Source organism: Macrobrachium nipponense, chromosome 2 (genome assembly GCF_015104395.2).
Source record: "Macrobrachium nipponense isolate FS-2020 chromosome 2, ASM1510439v2, whole genome shotgun sequence".
NCBI classification, from domain to species: domain Eukaryota; kingdom Metazoa; phylum Arthropoda; class Malacostraca; order Decapoda; family Palaemonidae; genus Macrobrachium; species Macrobrachium nipponense.
Genome location: NC_087201.1, coordinates 160,959,018 through 160,973,559, shown reverse-complemented (window position 1 = coordinate 160,973,559; position 14,542 = coordinate 160,959,018). Strand labels below are relative to the sequence as shown.

The 14,542-nt window shown below is 47.5% G+C and overlaps 1 protein-coding gene across 2 annotated transcripts in view; it reads left to right on the top strand.

Annotated features, from left to right (window-relative positions):
- Positions 1–14,542, top strand: part of LOC135221099 (kynurenine/alpha-aminoadipate aminotransferase, mitochondrial-like) — a 29,047-nt gene that overhangs the window by 2,781 nt on the left and 11,724 nt on the right. Inside the window, exons 1-3 of one of the 2 annotated variants that reach the window (XM_064258904.1) lie at positions 3,431–3,474; positions 3,833–3,900; positions 4,769–4,937. In XM_064258904.1, coding sequence (XP_064114974.1) covers positions 3,834–3,900; positions 4,769–4,937 — 236 coding nt within the window. In that variant the 5' untranslated portion in view covers positions 3,431–3,474; position 3,833. Of the gene's footprint in view, positions 1–3,430; positions 3,475–3,832; positions 3,901–4,768; positions 4,938–14,542 lie in introns of those variants that run through there. The other variant, XM_064258903.1, reaches the window with a different exon arrangement.

The window sequence follows — 14,542 nt, the reverse complement described above, 5'->3', positions numbered from 1 at the left end:
CCAGTCAAATAATGGAAATGTTCTCAAATTTAAGTCTTGGTTTATTTAAAACTTGATGCCTTCATAATGAAAAAATTTGTAGATAAATATAAGAAACAAAATTAATATATTCAGTTTTTACATGTTTTGGACTGTACGGATACTTAGTAATTTCGGTTAGGGTTAAATCTATGTTTAGGTTTGTGAGGGTGTGATATCCGATAATCCTGGATTATCTCTTTAATTTTTATCCTTTTGACAATTAACCATCTGGTATTCTTGATCTTGTTGTGTACCTGAGACCTTTCTCTCCAATTGTATTTCATTCGTTCCTTGACAATGTCTTAGTAAAGACGAAAGCCGCTTGGATTTCTGACTATCATTTTCCTGTGTATTTTACTATATTATATATATATATCTATATATATATTTATATATATAATATATATATTATTAATTATATTCGATTGTATTCCATAATACTGTATTGTATTATGGAATACAATCGAATTGCCATATCTTCGTGCCAAAGAAGATTACCAATACTATCTACTATCTATCTATCTATATATATATGTGATATATATATATATATATATATATATATATATATATATATATATATATATATATATATATAAAAGAAGATCAGAGGGCAGTGGAAACATGCTGGTACATAAAAACATCCTCATTAGTGCCGACGTTTCAAGACAACAAGTCTCATTTTCAAGGCTGTAATAAAAGAATAAATGTTGTAGATTTTAAAAAACAAATAAATTATACAATAAACGCTTTAAAACCAAATTTACCTGAGGATTGAATCATCATTGCAGGAGGTTACCAACCTAAATAGAAAGGAGAAGAAGGGCGACTGGAATGGGGGCAGGGGAAAAGCAAAGAAGACGGTTACGACAGCTAGAGGAGGAGTTTTGAGCGTTTAGCAATGGTACTGTGTTTGATAGTCAGTGATTCCAGAATAGATAGTGCTATCTTGGAAGAGGCCCTCGTTATGATTTTAAATTGATTGTATTCAATGTTATTACCACATTCTTTGGCATGCCCTCTTATATTCGATAATTCGGGATGACTCAATTTATTGTCCGTTCGATAACTAACGCCTTCTCTGTGAGAGTCGGCGCCTATCTTGAGAAGTCTTTGGGTGCAGCCCACGTAACTTCTTCCCAGAACACCGAAGTTAGGACAATCGTGCTTAATATATTCACCCCAGACGTCATAAGCGCGCTTAAACGGTCTTTAGTATTGAATAAAGATCCAATCTTCAGAGGATTCCTTGGAATTAGATTCATTTTGACTGCTTCATAATGTTTAGAAATCATCTGGGTGAGCTTTTGGTTAAAAGTTTTACCATGCAAAGTTGGAGCACTGGCATAGATTTGCAGTTTGGGAACGATCGGAATTTTGTGCTTTGGCATGACGTGGTTGTTTGCAATTTTCCGCACATACTGAAAAATAGGTTTGGTGGTAAAAAAGGCGCTGGTGAAAAACTCGTGTAAACATTGAAGTTCCTTATTAAGGATAGATGGAAGGCTCTTGATTTCTGCCTACTTAATTATCGACCGTCATATTCCGGATTGTTTCTTCCGCTGGAATTATTATTCCACAGATTAAAAATCCTACCAATAAACACTAATATGAATAAAGTTCAAATGGAGATTTCGCAGTTGGCTCAAAATACCTATCGGTCGTTAACAACCTGTTGGACTCCTTTCTTCCAGAGAAGTGATTTGGAAATCTTGAAAAAAACTGGCTTCAAACAAAGATATTGTCATTACTCGTCCAGACAAGGGGAAAAGTAGTCATTCTGGATCGAGAAGAATATATTATAGTCAAGTTGGTGTTATCTTAAGCGATCCTACCAAATTTCAGTCACTTGGGACCCCTACTTTTAGCAATATTTTTAAAATCGAGGATACAATAAACTGCTTTTTAAACCACTTGAAAAAAGAATAATACAATTTCTGATGAGGTTTATAGGTCCCTTTTTAGCACAGGTGGTTTTTATGTGTCTTATATAATCTCCCCAAAACTCATAAAGAATGTGTTCCCATGAGGCTAATTCTGACAGCCTACGACACCCCAAATTATAGAATGGGAAGATTACTGGTTCCTCTTCTAGATCCTCTCACCCAAAAAATGGATATACGTTGACGAACTCCTACACGTTCGAGAACGCCATTCTCCCTCAAGACTCAGACCTATAGTTATGTCGAGTCTCTATTCACAAATGTGTTCTTGTTCAAGAGACCATTGACATTATTCTGCGTAAACTATCTCCGGATCCTAATACCCTCTTCCATAAATTTAACTCAGATGATTTTAAAAGATTTCTTGAACTTGCTGTGCTGAACACAACCTTTATTTTTAATAACACTGCTTTTAAACAAGTTGATGGTATGGCGATGGGTTCCCCTCTAGGCCCAACATTCTCAAATATTTTTGGCACTTGGAGGAGCAGCTGCTGGACAGCTGCCCTCTCAGTATTTACCCCTTTTTCTACAAAAGATAAGTCGATGATACTTTTACTTTGTTTAGATCTCGTTCCGATGCTGAAACTTTCCTTGATCTCGCTAACAGTAGACATCCAAATATAAAATTCAGTTATCCTTTTTAGATGTTTCAGTCTCAGGAGAATCAGATTGTTTTAACACAAGTATTTGGAGGAAATCTACTTTCACGGGTTTAGGATTCAACTTCTACGTATAATAGCTGTTTTTAACTTTAAATTAAATTCTTGGTTACTCTTTTATATAGAGCCTTCCATTTATCCTCGAATTGGCATGCCTTTAATAAGGAAATTCAATGTTTACACGAGTTTTTCACCAGCAACCTTTTTCCATTAACCTATTTTTTCAGTATGTGCGGAAAATTGTAAACAACCACTTCATGCCAAAGCACAAAATTCCAACCGTTCCCAAACTGCAAATCTATGCCAGTGTTCCATCTTTGGATGATAAAACTTTTAACCAAAAGCTCTCCCAGATTATTTCAAGACATTATGGAGCAGTTAAAATGAATCTAATTCCAAAGAATCCCCTGAAGATTGGATCTTCATTCAATACTAAAGACCGTTCAAGCGACCTTATAACGTCTGGAGTGATATATAAATACGATGGTCCTACTCGGTGTTCTGGAAGAAGTTACGTGGGCTGCACCCAAAGACTTCTCAAGGTAGGCGCCGACTCTCACAGAGGAGACGTTAGTTATCGAACGGGCAATAAATTGAGTCATCCCGAATTTTCGAACATATGAGAGCATGCCAAAGAATGTGGTAGTAACATTGAATACAATCAATTTAAAATCATAACAAGTGCCTCTCCCGAGCTAGCACTATCTATTGTGGAATCACGAACTATCAAACAGACAGTACCATTGCTACTCCCCCCCCCCCCTCTCTCTCTCTCTACCTGTCGTAACCGTCTTCTTTGCTTTTCACCTGCCCTCATTCCAGTCGCCCTTCTTCTCCTTTCTATATAGGTTGGTAACCTCCTGCAATGATGAATCTATCCTTATGTAAATTTGGTTTTAAAGTGCTTATTGTATAATTTATCTGTTTTTATAATCTATAATGTTTATTCTTTTATTACAGCCTTGAAAATGAGCCTTGTTGTCTTGAAACGTCGGCACTAGTGAAGATGCTTTTTATGTATCAGTCTGTTTCCCTGTTTCCACTGCCCTCTGATCCTAACACACACACACACACACACACACACACACACACACACACACACACACACATATATATATATATATATATATATATATATATATATATATATATATATATATATATGGATTTGTATGCATTTTTGTGACAAAATTCTTTCTTTTGCAGAATGGACTACTCAAAATTCATCTCGAAGATGGCCCTGAACAGGGTGCCTTCAGGAATCAGCGAAATGAGTAAGTATCGCTGAGTCTACTTTTTGAACGATGTGCGGGATATATGTGTAATGTAAAGCTTGTTCTTTGGCGTTTGTGAAACGAACGAATCCTTTTTGGTTATTTCGTGTCTGATTTTAGTCCCGGGAATGACCTGAAGGCTAATTGAATCCAGAGACGCCGCGCAGAAAAGCGCGCAGTTTTGTAGCTAGTAAAGTCGTAGCGTTAGACATTCCGAAAGCTAAAATGGCTTTTGCGTCCGAATCCGTGGTTTATCTATACGACACGCTTAGTGCAGGGTTGGAATATGAAATTTAGGTCAAAGAGTCACCCGCCGAGACCCATATGAGGTTATTCAACGCAGAAAATAATCATGAAACAATTATTGTTAGGTTTGTTTGTATGGTGTTTTGACGTTTCACGGAACCAGTGGTTATTCAGCAACGGGACCAACTGCTTTACGTAACTTCCGAACCACGTCGAGAGTGAACTTCTATCACCAGAAATACACATCTCTCACCCCTCAGTTGAATGCCCGAGAATCGAACTCGCCGCCACCGAGGTGGCAGGCCAAGACCATACCGATCACGCCACTGAGGCGCTAAGTAAGGAGAATGCGGAAAGTAAGCCGGAAGAAAGGGAATATAAACGGAGGTACAGGAAAAGGAATGAATGGAGTTGCAGCTGGGGGCCGAAGGGACGTTAGAAAGTACCTAAGTAATGCCTACAGTGCGCCGCGTGCGGTGCACTGATGGCACAACCCTATTACGGAAACTGACTGTAGGATCTCACACCTTGTCACGCGTCGAAATCTATCCTTGAAGTAAATAAATTTGAAGTTTATTCTGTGTTTTTTTAAATTAGACAAAAAAATCGCCTCTTTTTCCAGGAACGTATTTGAGGAACGCGTCTCCGTCGCTGGTATGGCTGGCATCAGGAGTGCCCAATGCCCAGAAGTTTCCGTACAAAGAGGCGACCTTTACCCTCGAGGACGGGAAAGTGATCAAGATCAAGCCAGACGTCATGGCCACCTGTTTGCAATATGGACCTACTCCAGGGTAAGCATTTCTTCCTCTTTTGTTTATTTATCTATTTTGAAGGTTGGAGTTTATATAGGACTTTGGATGTCTAGATCAGGTTCGGTCGATTTTGGTGCGATGACAAGTATGACTTAAAATGAATCGTAGTGACCACTGAGGAGAGAGAGAGAGAGAGAGAGAGAGAGCCTTCGATGCAACTCTTTCGAGAAGAACTGCGTTTGGAAATGACACAATACTCCTCAAGGATGTATTAGTTCTATCTAGTACCGCGGCGCATCGAGCTTTGATCTTCTTTCAGCCCAGTGCTGCCACACTCTCGGATTGGAATTATCGTACTGGCTCCTCAAAATTATGGGTTTTCAGTAAAAAATATCGTACAAAATTGTAGATTTTATCGTAATTATTATCTCACACTGTTTCTGATATTTAACACATTTTTATAATGACAAAATAATGAATTTATGTATGATTTCTTTGTAGTCAATAATATCTTGCAATTTACATATATAATTAAGAAAAAAATACAAATGAAACATTTCTCTCTACAAAAACGAAAAAAATGGAATTATGAATAATTAGTTAATGTTATCAACAATTGTTATGGACAAATTATTACTATATTGTATTAACACTGGTAAAAAAAAAGTATACAGCTTAGAACGTCACTTCTTTCCATAATGTAAACTAAACTGATAACGAATTAACACGAAGATATGTGAGTTGATAGGCCCACCCATACATATCTTTAAGCACCCCAAAACATCGAAAATCAAAATAGGATCACTGAGTAGTAATTTAAAATAAATATATATAATTGAACATGACTGGTACTGATACCTATCCCATGATAAAGGAATTAATAACAATAATAATTGTAAAGTATATCTTTAAGAATCTTCTTCCTAATCAAATTCAAGTTCTCTGACGTTCTGGAATATCTGAGCATGATTATTTATTCTGGAAAACATATCATTTGCAAGAGTAAAATGAACACTTGACCCTCCTGAATCTTTGATGCAACTAGCAGAGAGTAAAGCCCCAATAAAAAGCCCCAATAACTGTCCTTGTTTTCAGTCTGTTTCTTTGTTTAGTTTTAAAGAGGTTAACTTTACTGAACACTCGTTCGCATTCAGCATTAGAGTGCGGCAAGCAAAGAGCCGTTAGAGCAAATTTGGCTAGGTCTGAAAAACTACTATTTTTTTTTTTTCCTCCTGGCCGGGGGCCCGACGCCAGGCAGCCTGACCTGTTCTCCTTCCCACCTGTGGCCCCACCCCAGGGGACCAAACCGGTGTCCTCCCCACAAGGGTCCTCAACCCTGGCGGCAATAACCAGTCGCCTCCCCACTGGGGGGCCCACTCCTGGCAGCCAAACTGATTTGCTTCCCCGCTGGAGGCCCCACCCCTGACGGCCAGACCAAATCTCCTCCCCGCCAAGGGCCCATCCACTGGCGGCTCGACCTGGTCGCCTCACCGGCGGGGGCCCCATCCCAGGCGGCCCAACCTGTTTGCTTCCCAGTGGAGGCCCCACCCAGTCTCCTCCCCCACCAAGGTCCCACCCATGGCGTTCTGACCTGGTCACCTCCCGGCTGGGGGCCCAACACCTGTTGGCCCGACCTGGTCACCTCACCCACTCGTCCTGGGACCTATGATGAACTTTGCCCATTCATCCCAGAACCTGCGGCGGGCCTCGCACCACGACTGTCCTGGCAACTGTGTCGGGCCTCACCCACCTGTCCTAGCACCCGTGGCAGGTCTCGCCCGCCAGTCCCGGCACCCATGGGAGGCCTCACCAGGAAACCCAGGCACCAGTGGCAGGCCTCACGAGCCCACCCTGGCACAAATGACGGGCCTCACCCGCGCGTCCGGGGACCTATCACGGGCCTCGCCCTCCTGTCCTGGAACCCGTGGCAGGGCTCGCCCGGCCATTCCGACCCGTGGCAAGCCTCACCCGCTCGTCCCGGCACCTGTGATAGGCCACGCCCGCCCGTCAAGGCACCTGTGCCATGCCTCACCCGCCTATAAGGCACCAGTAGCAGACCTCACCCGACTATCCCAGAAGCTGTATCGGGCACTGCCCAAACGTCCAAGTACCTGTGGTAAGCCTCGCCAACCCTTCCCGGGATGCGTGGCGGTCCTTGCCCGCCTGTCCCAGGACGCATGGCAGACGTCACCTGGCGGGACCCGTGGCGGCCCTCGCCAACCATTCCCGAGACACGTGACGGACCTCGCCCGCCCATCCCATGGCAGGCGCCTCCCCCACCAGTCCCGGAGCCCATGGTGGACATCGCCCACCTGTCCTGGGAGCCATGGCGGACATCGCTCACCCATCCCAGGACCAGACGTGGGCCCGGTCCACCTGTCCGAAAACCCATGGCAGATATCGCCCGCCTGTCCCGGGACCCGAGGCGGTGATGCCCTGCCCTCCCCGGGACCCCGCTTTTCCCGGGACCCCCACCCCGCTCGCCCCGGACACCCTGGCCCTGCTTGTCCCGGGACGCTCCGTTCGGACGCCCTTGCCCCGCCTCCCGGGACCCGCCCTCCGGCCCGGGACCGCCCGCGCCGCCCGGTAGGACGCTTCCCCGCGGGAGCCCGCCCGCCCAGTCCCGGGTAACGGCTCGGCGGACGCGGACCCGGCCCGGCCCCCCAGTCCCTGGGAACGCTCTGGCGGACACCCCGGCCCCGCCAGTCCCTGGGACGCTCGGCGGACGCCCCGCACCGCCCATCCCGGGTGGACGCTTCGGGCGGCACGCCCTGCCCGCCCGTCCCGGGACGCCCGGCGGCCCCAGCTCCCGCCGCGGTTCCCGGGACCACCATGCGGCCGCCCTTCTTGCCCGCACCGCTCCCGGGAGGGCGGCCTTGGCGGCGGGCCCCTGCCCGCCCTGTCCCGGGACCGCACTGCGCGGGCTGGCCTCGGCGCCCGCCCGTCCCGGCCGGGACGTCTTGCGGGCGCCAAGCCGTCCCGTAGGGAGGCCCCAGCTTGGCCGCGGCTCGGCCGAATTTGCCCGCCCGTCCCGGGACGCTGTGCGGGCCGGCCTGCCCGCACCCCGTCCCGGGACGCTGTGCGGGCGCCTGCCCGCCCGTCCCGGGGGGGGGGGACCGCTTGTGGGCGGGCCTGCCGCCGCCCCGGTCCCGGGACGCTGGTTGCGGGTGCCTGCAACGCCCCGGGACCGGGGACGCTGTTGGCGGGCCTGCCTGCCCGCTCCCGTCCCCGGGACGCTCGGCAGGCCCCTGCCCGCCCGTACCGGGACGCTCGGCGGGCCCCTGCCGCCCGTCCCGGGACGCTGTGCTGGGCGCCTGCCCCGCCCGTCCCGGGACGCTGTGCGGGCGCCTGCCGCCCGTCCCGGGATGCTCGCGGGCGCTGCCTGCCCGCCCGTCACCCGGGACGCTGTGCGGGCGCTGGCCCGCCCGTCCCGGGACGCTGTGCGGGCGCCTGCCCGCCCGTCCCCGGGACGCTCGGCGGGCCCCTGCCCGCCCGTCCCGGGACGCGCGGCGGGCCCCTCCGCCAGCCCGTCCCGGGACGCTCGGTCGGGCCCCTGCCCGCCCGTCCCGGACGCTCGGCGGGCCCCTGCCCGCCCGTCCCGGCCGGGACGCTGTGCGGGGCGGGGCCTGCCCGCCCGTCCTGGGACCCACAGTGCCCCCTCCGCCCGCCCGTCCCGGGACGCTCGGCGGCCCCTGCCCGCCCGTCCCGGGGATGCTCGGCGGGCCCCTGCCCGCCCGTCCCGGGACGCTCGGCGGGCCCCTGCCCGCCCGTCCCGGACGCTCGGCGGGCGCCTGACCGCCCGTCCCGGGACGCTGTGCGGCGCCTGCCCGCCCGTCCCGGGACCCACAGCGCCCCTGCCCGCCCGTCCCGGGACGCTCGGCGGGGCCCCTGCCCGCCCGTCCCGGGACGCTCGGCGGGCATGCCCCGCCCTCCCGGACGTCCGGCGGGCCCCTACCCGCCCGTCCCGGACGCCCCTCGCGCCCCTGCCCGCCCGTCGGGACGCTCGGCGGGCCCCTGCCCGCCCGTCCCGGGACGCTCGGCGGGCGCCTGCCCGCCCGTCCGGGACGCTCCGGGTACGCTGGGCGCCTGCCCGCCCGTCCCGGGACGCTCGGCGGGCGGCCTGCCCGCCCGTCCCGGGACGCTCGGCGGGCGCCTGCCCGCCCGTCCCGGACCAACGGCGGGCGCCTGCCCGCCCCGTCCCCCGGGAACCAACGGCGGGCCCCTGCCCGCCCGTCCCCCCTCCCGGGACCAACGGCGGGCCCCTGCCCGCCCGTCCCCGGGAACCCACGGCGGGCCCCTGCGCGCCCGTCCGGGCACGCTGGCGGGCGCCTGCCCGCCCGTCCCGGACGTCGTCGGCGGGCGCCTGCCCGCCCGTCCCGGAAAGCTCGGCGGGCCCCTGCCCGCCCGTCCCGGGGACGCTCGGCAGGGCCCCTGCCGCCCGTCCCGGGACGCTCGGGGCGGGCGCCTGCCCGCCCGTCCCGGGACGCTCGGCGGGCCCCTGCCCGCCCGTCCCGGGACGCTCGGCGGGCGCCTGCCCGCCCGTCCCGGGACGCTCGGCGGGCGCCTGCTCGCCCGTCCCGGGACCCGCGGCGGGCCTCGCCCGCCGCTCCCTGCACAGTGTAACAGCTATTCTGTACCTTAGAATCAGAATATGCCACTGCATCTTCTCATTCTCCCTGGGGATTTCCTCTGAATCTTCAATCTTTCCTTGCACTCCACCATCCTACTCAATCCTCTCTTTCTTCTCCTCGCACCTCCACTAATCCTACTGAATCCTCTCAATTTTCTTGGGGCTTCTCCTAATCCTGTTTCTTCTCCCGGCACCTACACAAATCCCTTTATTTTCTTCACCCTTTCTATATTCCCTCCCTTTACTTTTCCATCCACCAATCAATAAAACTCTAAGAAAACATTTTAACATATTTATTTCCCTTCTACTTCAATTTCCTTCAACGATTAACAAAACAAACTTATTACAAAATAAACATCTTTCTTAAAATTTCCACATCTTATCCGTCTGAATGAGGCCAGTGCAGTCTTCATCACGCCATTTCTTCAACATCCACACAAGCTTCTGCAGTATTCACTTGCTCTCCTCCATTCGTCTTCATTTCTCCTGGAGCTTCTTCAAATCACACACCATTTTCTCCTTCGTTCTTCGCACCCATCCAACCTCATCATCCATCTGGTCGTTCCATTCGCCCTGGACACCGGCCTTCTTCTTCAGCAACTCCAGGCGACCATTTCCTTCCTCTAGAAGGCATGCCAGCTCCTTCCTCTTGAGTTTCGCTGTTTCAACTTTACACTGGAGTCCACGCTTTTCCTTCCAACAGGTCCTCCAATGCCTTCTGCAGGCGCTCCAACCTCACCTCCAAGTCTTTCCAGTCGGATTCCCACTTTTCGCTTGAGTCTTTTTGTTCCTGAATGAGCCTCGCTATCCGCGCCGCTTCTGCCGTTTATAGCTGCACGTCTTTCTCCTTCTGTCGTAGGAGTTTCTCCAGCCCCTCAAGCAGGCAGTTTGCGTCTGACCACTGCCCAGACAGTTCCCTTATCCTCTCACAAAGGGCATCGTTCCTCTGACCAATTTCCGTCACGTTCTTCTTCACATGCTGGTTTTCTTCGGCCATCTTGACCATCTTGTCTTCCAGCTGCCGTTTCTTCCTCTTCTCTTTATCGTTCCAGCTTCGAGCGAGTGAGCCCTCTCTTGCAAGGCCTGCTGTTGCAACACCTCCTGAGTCATCTGCATTTCAAGAACGTGTTCTTCCCTTCCGCCTGCCTTCTGCGTCTCTTCTTGGTAGTCGAGCCTCTCTTGTAGCTGAAGAATTATTGTCCTGTCCAAGTGCACGCGCTGCTCTCTCTGGCACTGGATGGCTTCTCGCAAGGCCGCAATTCTCTCATTCAGTTCCTTTTCCTTAGGCTGTTCAGCTCCATCATTATCAGTCAGGAGAGAAATCTCGCCAGCGAATAGGCAGCCACACCAAACAAGATCACTAATAACAGCTGCTGCCAAGGCCAGATAAGGCCACATTTTCTTCAAACTGAAATCCACTCTCGGATTTTTCGTTGATTTTCTATATTCCACGAGAGATATTTTGGTTTATCGAAATATAGCAGGAAAGATTCTGAACTTTAATTATGTCTTGTCTCTTGGTCTTATAAATTGCTGAAATATCTCTCTCTCTCTCTCTCTCTCTTTCTTTCTTTCTTTCTTTCTTTCCCCGAAGGTCTGGAATTCTTCATTTATTCCTTCATTTAGGTTTAAGGCTTTGCATTCAATATTTTGAGAAGGAGGAGAGAGAGAGAGAGAGAGAGAGAGAGAGAGACCGTAGTTATGCGTAGAAAAACAGAAAAAAAGAGAATCTAATGTGTGTATAACCATGCTTAGTGTATAATGCTTTAATTGAGGTTTATATTAATATTATTCATTCTGTCTATATATATATATATATATATATATATATATATATATATATATTATATATATATATATCTATATATATATATATATATATATATATATTATATATATATATATCTATATATGTGATAATGCCCCAAAGTCAGGTCACCTTTTAGGCATGCTGTTTACGCACGAGGAACGCCAAAGGACACGAATGAATCAAAAGTATATTGAAGCAGGAATGCGCACTGAAACCCACTATTGAAACCCACTCATGGAAATTATGACAGCCCTTAAGCAAGCTTACCGCGCATGCGCACGTGTGTTGTGGGGGCGTAATATACGTGATGTTGCAACAGTACTAAGAGAGAGAGAGAGAGAGAGAGAGAGAGAATGGCTACGGTTGTTAATGATGATGTTTTTTCCCGATCACAAACCGTGACCAGGTAGTGTTTTTCTTCTTCTTCTTTCGAAATAGCGTATTCAGGAACTTGGCCTTTTTCTCTTTAAAGGAAATTCTGATGGTCACAGCTGTGAGTAAGAATAGACCAACGTGAAATGACTGTTAACAGTGTGTATTTTATAATCTCATTACATTTTAACAGTATCTGTTTATTTATTTAATTATTTGTCCATTTATTTTTTTTTCTTTTCCAATTACTAGTCTCTTCTGTCTGTTTATCTGTTACTTTCTGTTACTACTTTCTAATGAACACCATAATATTCTTTGGAAGCTTGAATTTCAAGTCAGTGGCCCCTTTGATGGGCTTCTTCCATATGAATACGGTTTATAGAACCCCCTTTCCTTTCTGCCTTTTTCTTATTTTTTCGGCCCTGGGCAAGAACAGGACCTCTGGTTGCCCGTCCCAGCTGCCCCTAACAATTCGCACGTCCGTCAACAATCATTATGCCCCACCCCCCCCCCATGAGTAACTTGAATTATTGGGTAATAATAATTCACTGACACACAACTCGTGCGTAACGCTGGCCACTTGTTTTTTAGGATGTCGGATGTCTGATACCATTAAGAAGTTTTCTGTTTCCTGATTTCGTGAGCTAGTTTATCGTCCGTTCTATTTTAACCTTTTTAGCCTTTCTAGGGGACCGTTGTAGTCTCAAAGTTAGTATTATTATTATTCTAAAGATGAACCTCATTCATATAGAATAAGCCCACCACCACAGGGTCCATTGACTTGAAATTCAAGAACAGAAGGTAATGGGATATACAGAATGAAGAGATCACCAAACACACACACACACACACACACACACACAGAGTTTCATTAGCGACTTGTGTTTGTGATGGTTAATTTTTCAGAAATCATTTTCACAAGCAATTTATAATTGTTACCAAAAGTTCCCCTACTCAAATGATTCTTCAATTAATTATTTAGTTCAATTGAACGTTTGCTACAAGTATGCACACACAAATACAGTCCGTTTCTTTTTTTGTCTGCTCTCTCTCTCTCTCTCGTCCGGTTTTTTTTACCTCATCTATGGCAATAAATACGGGGATTTTCCTTTGTTTACCATTTTGTCATGAATTCATGAATTCTCTCTCTCTCTCTCTCTCTCATCTTGCCCCTAAGGTCTGGAATTCTTCATTTGTTCCTTCATTTAGGTTTAAGGCTTTGCATTCGATATAAGTTGAAAGAGACCTTACAGACCTTACATCTTGTTCGGGTTGCCCCAGGTCCCTCAGTATGAGGCACCTCTAATGTCTACCAGAGAGTTGCTAGTACATCGTCCAGTATATTTTGCATCTTCCAATCTTGGATGGTCTGGGATGCAGTTTAGATATTTGTCGAGCTTATTCTTAAACACATCTACGCTCACTCCTGTTATATTCCTCAGATGAGCTGGCAACGCATTGAATAGACGCTGCATTATCGATGCTGGTGCGTAGTGGATTAATGTCTGTGTGCTTTCCTTATTTTTCCTGGTATAGCTTTGGGCACTGTTAATCTACCTCTGTTTGCTCTTTCTGATATTTTTAGCTCCATGATGTTTTCAGCTATTCCTTCTATCTGTTTCCATGTCTGAATTATCATGTAGCGTTCTCTTCTCCTTTCTAGACTATATAATTTTAAGGATTGTAGTCTTTCCCAGTAGTCAAGGTCCTTAACTTCTTCTATTCTAGCTGTAAAGGACCTTTGTACACTCTCTATTTGAGCAATATCCTTTTGATAGTGTGGGTACCATATCATATTGCAATATTCAAGTGGACTACGAACATATGTTTTATAAAGCATAATCATGTGTTCAGCTTTTCTTGTTTTGAAGTGCCGTAACAACATTCCATTTTTGCTTTACATTTTGCCAATAGAATTGCTATTTGATCGTTGCATAACATGTTCCTATTCATCATCACACCAAGGTCTGTAACTGCTTCCTTATTTGTGATTGTCTCATTATTAGGTCCCCTATGTGCATATAGCTTTCCTTCTCTGTCTCCATAGTTTATTGATTCAAATTTATCAGAGTTAAATACCATCCTATTTACCTCTGCCCAATCATATACTTTGTTAAGGTCTCTTTGTAGCGCGTTCGTATCTTCATCACAAGTAATTTCTCTACTTATTCTTGTGTCATCGGCGAAACTACTCACTACCGAGTCCTTAACATTACTGTCTATGTCTGCAATCATAATACCAAACAGTAATGCAGCTAACACCGTACCTTGTGGCACACCGGAAATTACCTTAGCTTCATCCGATTTCTCATCGTTTGCAATAACTATCTGTTTTCTGTTGTGTAAAAATTTTTTTAACCATCTTTCTACTTTATCCACTCTATTATGTTTTCTAATTTTCTTTGCTAATATATTATGGTCTACCTTGTCAAAAGCTTTTGCAAAGTCTAGATAAACCACATCTGTTTCATTTCCGCTTTTCATTCAGACGTTAATTCATAATTGTTGGGTCAGACTCCCAAATAACTTGATAGGTAGGAATTTAATATAATGTAGATAGTTTGAAACCAATTAAGAACTGTCAAGCCCGATTGTATCCTAAAGTTGGTCATGTTCCTGTTTTTCAGAAGGTCCGCACGGTGCCACTGACGTTACGCAGTGAGGCTGAAAGTGCGCTGCAAGAGCTTGAAAAAAATAAGATTATAGAAAGAGTAGAATTCTCAGATTATGCCTCACCAATTGTTACTGTCAAGAAGCAGAATGGATCCCTTAGGATTTGTGGGGATTTTCGTAGAATAAATTAAATTCTTCATGAATCTAAATTCCCATTAC